Here is a 7,048-nt window from a genome sequence, read left to right on the forward strand (position 1 = left end):
GCTTCGCCACACCCCTTCCCTCCCCCCTCCCCTTGCATCACAACAGACTTACCAGCTGCACGTAGCTCTCCAAGCTGCTGGGCTGTGCTCCTTGTTGCCTACATGCTGGGCTGCGGCTGCACGTTAACGCACGGGCATTTATTTATTCGTCAAATTATCAGCCACTTTATGCCAATTTCCAATACAGCTAATTTTTCTTTATATTGGTACCAATCTGATATTAGTTGTAAGATAATGAAAGAAAGAATAGTCCTATATGGAAGTAAAAGGCAATAGAGACAAAACAGAACATAATTTTATCTGAGGTGGATGGTCTCAGATTAATTTAATATCCCACTATAGTAAGATAGGACTTTTTCAATATGGAATGGATTTTATAAAAAAAAATTCTCCATATTCAGTAGTTAAGTTGGGCCTAAATTTTATATGGAAAGAACTTGTTTCTGACAAAAAAAAAAAGAAGAAAAAAAAGTATTCTGTACCAGGTTTAGCATTTTCTCAATTGAAAATTTATATTGGCTACATTTATTTCTCTGTTTCATCTTTGGCTTTCATAGCTCCGTTGACTTTTAACATGGAGAGTGGGGGGAGGAAAATTAAACTGATTTAACTTTTTTTTTTTAATTTTGGTTTTGCATTGTTTGCGAATAACTGAACTTTGTAACTTATTGCATGGAGTCTGACTTAGTACTAAGGAGAAGGGTAATAATTGTGTGTATGTGACCTGCATCTACCTACCATGGCTGGCAGAAAAAGAGAATTTTCAGTTTGGGGAGGGTGGTCTTAAACTTCCATAGCCAGCAACCAGTTTCCTTATTGGAAGAGCATCCCAATATTTTAATAATTAAAAACATATGTAAACTGTCATTTAGGCATTTATATTTTTATTTCACGGTAGCTGGCCTTGGCCGCTTTGAACTCTGTCCCTTTTTATATTTGGATCATGTTTTGTAAGCTCTTTTTGCACGTGTAGGAGTTATAGATTTCACTGTTAAATATAAAGCTTGCATTCTGAAGCACAGCTCTGTTTCAGAGTCTGCAGCTACAGAATACACAGGACTGAAGAATTTCAAGCAAACATTGTACGGTTTCAAATACATAAACATGATATCCTATCCATGTGATTACAAAATGAAATAATCTGTGTTGTGTGTTCTAGGTGGTGGAACTGCTAGCATTCCTGGAATTGAGAGGATGGCACCTGGCATTGACCGCATGGGCTCAGGGATAGAAAGAATACCTTCTGGGATGGGGCATGGGATGGAGAGAGTGGGGTCTGAAATGGACAGAATGGGTCTTGTTTTGGATCGCATGAGTTCTAATGTAGATCGTATGGGTTCAGGAATTGATCGAATGGCCCCTCTGGGCATAGATCACATTGCTCCCAATATTGATAGGATGGGTCCAGCTATTGAGAGAATGGGTTCAGGAATAGAAAGAATGGGTTCAGGAATAGGTTTTGGGATTGATAGAATGGGTACTGCTATTGATCGTGTTGGTACAACTATGGACAGGATGGGATCAGGTGTAGAACCCATGCGAACTGGCATGGATAGGATGGGTCTAAGTATGGATCGTATGGTACCTGCAGGAATGGGGACTGGAATGGGTCAAGTCCTAGATAGAATGCCAGCTGGATTGGATCGCATAGGAGCTACTCCTATGGAAAGAATAGGATTAGATCGTATGGCTGCTGCTCCTATGGACAGAATGGGATTAGATCGCATGGGTGCTACAAATATGGAAAGAATGGGGCCTGCTATGGGACAGGGAATGGGAGCAGGTATAGATCGAATGGGACTTGCAATGGGAAGCAATTTTGAAAGAACAATGGATATGGATCGTGGAAACTTCGCAGGCAATTTTGCAGGCTCTCTTGGAGGAACTGGAGGACCTGCAGCTGGCGTAGCCAGAAAAGCCTGTCAAATATTTGTGAGAAACGTGAGTAAAACTTCATAATTTGTCTTCAATCCAGAGAACTGTTATGGCTGAACATAAATACTAGTTTCACTGCACATTGTGATAGCCACATGTAGAATGTTTATGGGGCATTTGTAAGGTTTAATTTGTTTAAAGCATCACAGTGAAAAGTTATGCAGACCCTGCAAATCTTAAGCCAGTTCTCCAGAGTCTATTGGTTTCCACTATCTTTCTAATTCAAGGTGCTGCTCTTTACCTATGAAGTCCTGCTCAGCTAAGGGACCACGATGTTATGTTTCATTGTAATTCTTAATGTTAGCCAAGAGCAGCCTCCTGCAGCTATCATCTGTGGCTAGGTTTGCTTGGCAGAAATGGATAGGATCATAGGAAAGTAGGACAGAAACAAACCAAAAAAGTCATCTAGTCCAGCGCCCTGCTTGGGGCAGGATTAGCACCAACTAAAGCACCCCAACCAAACGTCTGTTCAACCTGCTGTTGAAATTTTCCAGGGATAGAAATTCCACTTCAGTCTGTAGTCTGTTCCAGTGCTTTGATTACCCCCCCCCCCCCCAAAGTCAGAGAATTTCTCCTAATCCCCAACCTAAATGTTCTCTGCTGTAGCTTCAAGCTGTTGCTCCTAGTGCTGTCCCTTATGGCCACAGAGAAAATCCCATCTCTATAAATCTCCATTTTAAGTATTTAAAGACTACTCATTGAGCACAGTGGTCCAACCAGTTGTATATCCATCTTAAAATACTTTCATCTAGTTTGCGTTTCCTTACCTTGTTGTGCAAGACTACCAGAAGCTGAGATGCATCCCACCCACTGCTCTCTTCCCTAGGCACATCAGCCTTTTCCCACAGCTCCACTGCTGGTACCTAGAAGGAGTTAAGCCAGGAAAAGTGTGCAGGAGTTCAGTCTCTTGGGAAAAACTGGTACAGGAACTTTTCTACTGGTTTTTGCCAAGTTGTTGTTTTGTTTCCTGGACAGGCTATTTTTGCTCCAGGAGAAAAAGCTTGAATGTCTGCACATTTCTGTTTTCTACCTGGAGTGTGGTGATTTTTGTGGTTGAAACCAAACAACTTTACCTGGCCTAAGTAATACTTAATCTATTCTGTTACTACTCAATGCTGTTTGTCTCCTTCCCTATTTTTGCTGCCATCTGTGCTTGTCATCTGGTAGCTACTTCTGTTTTTGAAGACCAAAGTAAAAATCCATTAAATATTTCAGCCTTCTCTTCATCTATTTATAACTGTGTTGCCTTCTATATTCTATAAGGGACCTATGGTTTCTTTGGTCTTTCTCTTAATTAAAAGGGATGCTATAAAATTTCCTTATGTCCCTTGCCTGTTGCATCTTGAATTGTGCCTACGACTTCCTGATTTTTCTCCCTGCAGACACAGTGCTCTTCCCTGATGATACAACCAAGTTTTAGTTTTTATTGGATTCCTTGCTGGTATCTTATTGCACTTCCCATTCTTCTATCACATTAGGATAGCATGCTCTTGTGCCCTTACTACAGCTTCTTTAAAGTAAAGCCAGCTGTCTTAGACTGCTTTTCTCCTCAGACTTGCCTCCCTGGAGATCCTGCCCATCAGATCCCAGAGTTTCTTGAAGTCTGCTTTTCTGAAGTCCAGTGTTATTTTTCCGCTCTTTTTCCTTCCTCCCCTTAGGCTCTTGATCTATTATCATTTTGTAACCACTCTCACCCAAGTTATCTTCCACCTTCACATTTATAACAAATTCTTCCGTTTTTTGTGAGCAGCAAGCAGAAGAGCTCCTCCTCCCCTCCTTTTGGCTTCTGTACCATCTGTATCAAAAAGTTAACCCCAGCATACTCTCCCTTGGCAAGAATTTGTTGGACTAATCGTGCACAGCTGTCCTAGCAAATGTCCCAATAATTAAAGTCCCACATGAGAACCAGATCCTGTGGATTTTTGTTGTGGCTTTTTTTGGGAAGCTTTTCAGTTGCTTAAAGGCCTCATCCACCTCTTCCTCCTGGTTTGGTGGGCTATAGCAAGAGACTACAGTGGCTTCCTTTCTGATGCTCTCAGCTCTGACATCTACTCAGAGCCTTTCAGCAGACCTACCTTCTTCATATTGCACCTCAGAAAACACACAGCTCCTTTTTTTCTTCTCTGCCTGTCCTTCCTGAACAAGTTGCATCCATCCACGACAGTATTGAATCATGTGAACTATCCTGCCACATCTCTGAATTCCCAATTACATCTCAATTCCTTGATTGTACCTCCAATTCCTCGTGTTTGTTTCCCATGCTTCTTAAATGAAACGTTTATGTACTTACGCACCTGATTTGTCTTGTCTTCTCCCTGGGAACATTGCTAAGGCTTCATAGATTTCATAGGGATTAGGGCTGGAAGGGACCTTACAAGATCATCGGGTCCAGCCCCCTGCCCAAGAGGCAGAAAGTCAGTGGAGGTCAACTGATCTTAGCAAGACAGGCATCCAAATGTTTCTTAAAAGTGTCCAGTGTAGGTGCTTGCACCACCTCTGGGGAGAGTCTATTCCAGGCCCTAGGGACTTGGATGGTAAAGTTTTTCCTTCTGTCCGGCCTAAAACAGTCTTCCAGGAGTTTGTGACCATTGGACCTTGTCTTCCCTTGGGATGCCCTGATGATTAGACTTTTTCCCAGTTCCTGATGCGCACCCCTTATGTACTTGTGCCACTAAGTCACCCCTGAGCCTGTGCTTTTCCAGGCTGAAGAGTCCCATCTCTCTCAGCGTGTCCTCATAAGGCCTGTTCTCTTGTCTTCTAATCATGGCTGTCCTCTGGACACTCAAGTTTCTCCACATCCTTTCTGAATTGCAGAGCCCAGAATTGGATGCAGTGTTCCAGCTGCAGCATCACGAAGGCAGAGTAAAGTGGGAGGATGACTTCCTGGGCCTTGCTTGAGATGCATCGGTAGATGCAAGCCAGGGTTTTGTTTGCTTTGCTGGCTGCAGCATTGCATTGGTGGCTCATGTTCATCTTGTGGTCAATCATGACCCCCAAGTCTTTGTCACGGTGCTAGCGAGTGTAGCACTGCGGAGCCTGTGAGTATGATGTGAGCTTTTTCTCCTGAGGTGGAGCACCTTTCATTTCTCCATGTTGAATGCCATCAGGTTTTGATCCGCCCACCTTGTGGCCTGCTGAGGTTGGCCTGAATCACCAACCTATCCTTTAGTGTGACCACACTTGTCCGTAACTTGTGTCGTCAGCAAACGTGGCCAGTTTGCTTCTGACACCAGAGTCCACATCATTTATGAATACCTTTAAAGAGTACAGGTCCAAGTATGGAGCCCTGGGACACACCACTGGTCATCATGCGCCATGTTGATTTGGTTCCAGCGACTAACACTCTCTGGGTCCAACCATGGAGCCAGTTCCCCAGCCATCAGACCATAAGGTTGTTGAGGCTGCAGTTCCCAGTTTTACCACTAGGACATCATGGGACACCAGGTCAAAGGCTTTTCTTATGTCCAAATATATGATATCAACGTCTTCTCCTTTGTCCAGGTGATGTATCACCTGGTCATAGAAGGAAATGAGATTGGTCAGGCTTCTGCTATTGTATCCCCTTACTAATTTTTTCTCCAGGTCTCATAGCACTTTACTTGCCTCTGGGCTTTTGTCTCCATCCTATGTTGAACCTAGTTTAAAGCTTTCCTCATAGATTAGCAAGTCTGTACATGAAGACACTCTGCCCTGTCTTTGTCAGTTGGACCCCATGTCTTCCTAGTATTCCTTCCTGGAATATCACCCCGTAATCAAAGAAGCGAAAGCACAGCTGGTGACACCATATATGCAGACATATGTTGATCTTTGAGATGTATCTGCTCCTAACTAGCTTTGGCCATCCCCTTGAAACCAGAGCCATTTAGCCACTTTTGATATGTTCAAGGTGGCCCTTGGCAGCATTGTTAGTGTGAATGATTAGCATGGGATAGTGGTCAGAGGGCTGGATAAGTCTTTGCTACCTTTCTGTGACATCTGATTCACATTCCTGGCAAGCAGCACACCTCCCATTTGTCAGCTTTCCTATTGACTTGGATGCCTGCATGTACCACAGGGGGGAATCACCAACAACTACCATCCTGTGCTGCTTGGCAACAGTGGTCTTGATCCTCCCACTCCTAGGGGTACATGGTTTTGGCCTTTCTTGCCACTGGAGTGGCTCCTTCCCATCCAATGCCAGGGCTTCATATCTATTCTCCAGCTAGACAGCTACAGAGTCAGAAGAGGAGTGCTGTCTGTTGCCAGAGGTGATGAGCTGCCAGCTTCTATCTTCTGGGGTATCTTTACTTTGTCTTCCAGTGCCCTCTCCAGCTGCCCTTCTTCCAGTGTCGTCTGTGACTGCCTCTCTTCCACAATGCTGGTGGCTTCTTTTGCACATTGAATTGATGAAGGTCTTGTGTTTGCATCCATGTGCTCTTGCATCTCCCTTATCATATTTCTGAGAGAATATACCAGGAAGCACCTCTCGCATCACAGGCACTCTGTCCTGGCTCTCCCTGGCAGAGATATGCGAGCCACAGTCCCTGTAAAGCCAAGCCAGAACCTGGGAGGGAGCCTTAATGGTTGGTGGCTGTGCCTAGACTGAAGCTGCACAAGTGCAGGTAGAGGAGGAGCTGGCAGTTGGCATTGCCTCTAGGCTTTGGCATTGCATAGCCTTCCAGCCATCCGTTTGATTCTCGTGCTAGCTCCTTCCTCTGATGCTGCAACTTTCTGAAGAAATCCCTGTTCCTCTTCTTCCTTCCACTGAGCAAGCTTAGAACAAAGTGTCTAGGTAACTCACCACTCAGTTTTTTCCTGTTTACTGGTCCTGGTATCCCTTGGTCATTCCTGGCAGTACCTTTTCAGCTTTGAAACTCCCTTCCCCCTCATGCCTGTCAAGAGCCCAAGCCTGGACATCTTTTGGGAGGAGCATAATACCATATTTGGGTAGGATTAAAGATTGGGGTGTTGTCTGGGAAATTGTTCTGTCACTTATTTTATCTGTCATTTATCACCTGTTTTAACTGTAAGCTGCCTTGAACCTTTTTTTTGGGAGGGTGGCATAGAAATAAAATAAATAAGCAAATTTTGATTCGGGAGAGATACTCTGCAGCTAAGTGCAAGCAGTGATAAG

At 44.0% G+C, this 7,048-nt stretch overlaps 1 protein-coding gene across 1 annotated transcript in view; it reads left to right on the forward strand.

Annotated features, from left to right (window-relative positions):
• Positions 1–7,048, forward strand: part of HNRNPM (heterogeneous nuclear ribonucleoprotein M) — a gene marked incomplete at its 5' end in the record, with an annotated part of 34,689 nt that overhangs the window by 25,231 nt on the left and 2,410 nt on the right. Inside the window, one exon of the mRNA XM_019513185.1 lies at positions 1,160–1,941. Coding sequence (XP_019368730.1) covers positions 1,160–1,941 — 782 coding nt within the window. The remainder of the gene's footprint in view (positions 1–1,159; positions 1,942–7,048) is intronic.

The sequence above is a fragment of the Gavialis gangeticus genome, unplaced genomic scaffold, assembly GCF_001723915.1.
Source record: "Gavialis gangeticus isolate Ggan-Ray unplaced genomic scaffold, GavGan_comp1, whole genome shotgun sequence".
In the NCBI taxonomy this organism is placed as follows: Eukaryota; Metazoa; Chordata; order Crocodylia; family Gavialidae; genus Gavialis; species Gavialis gangeticus.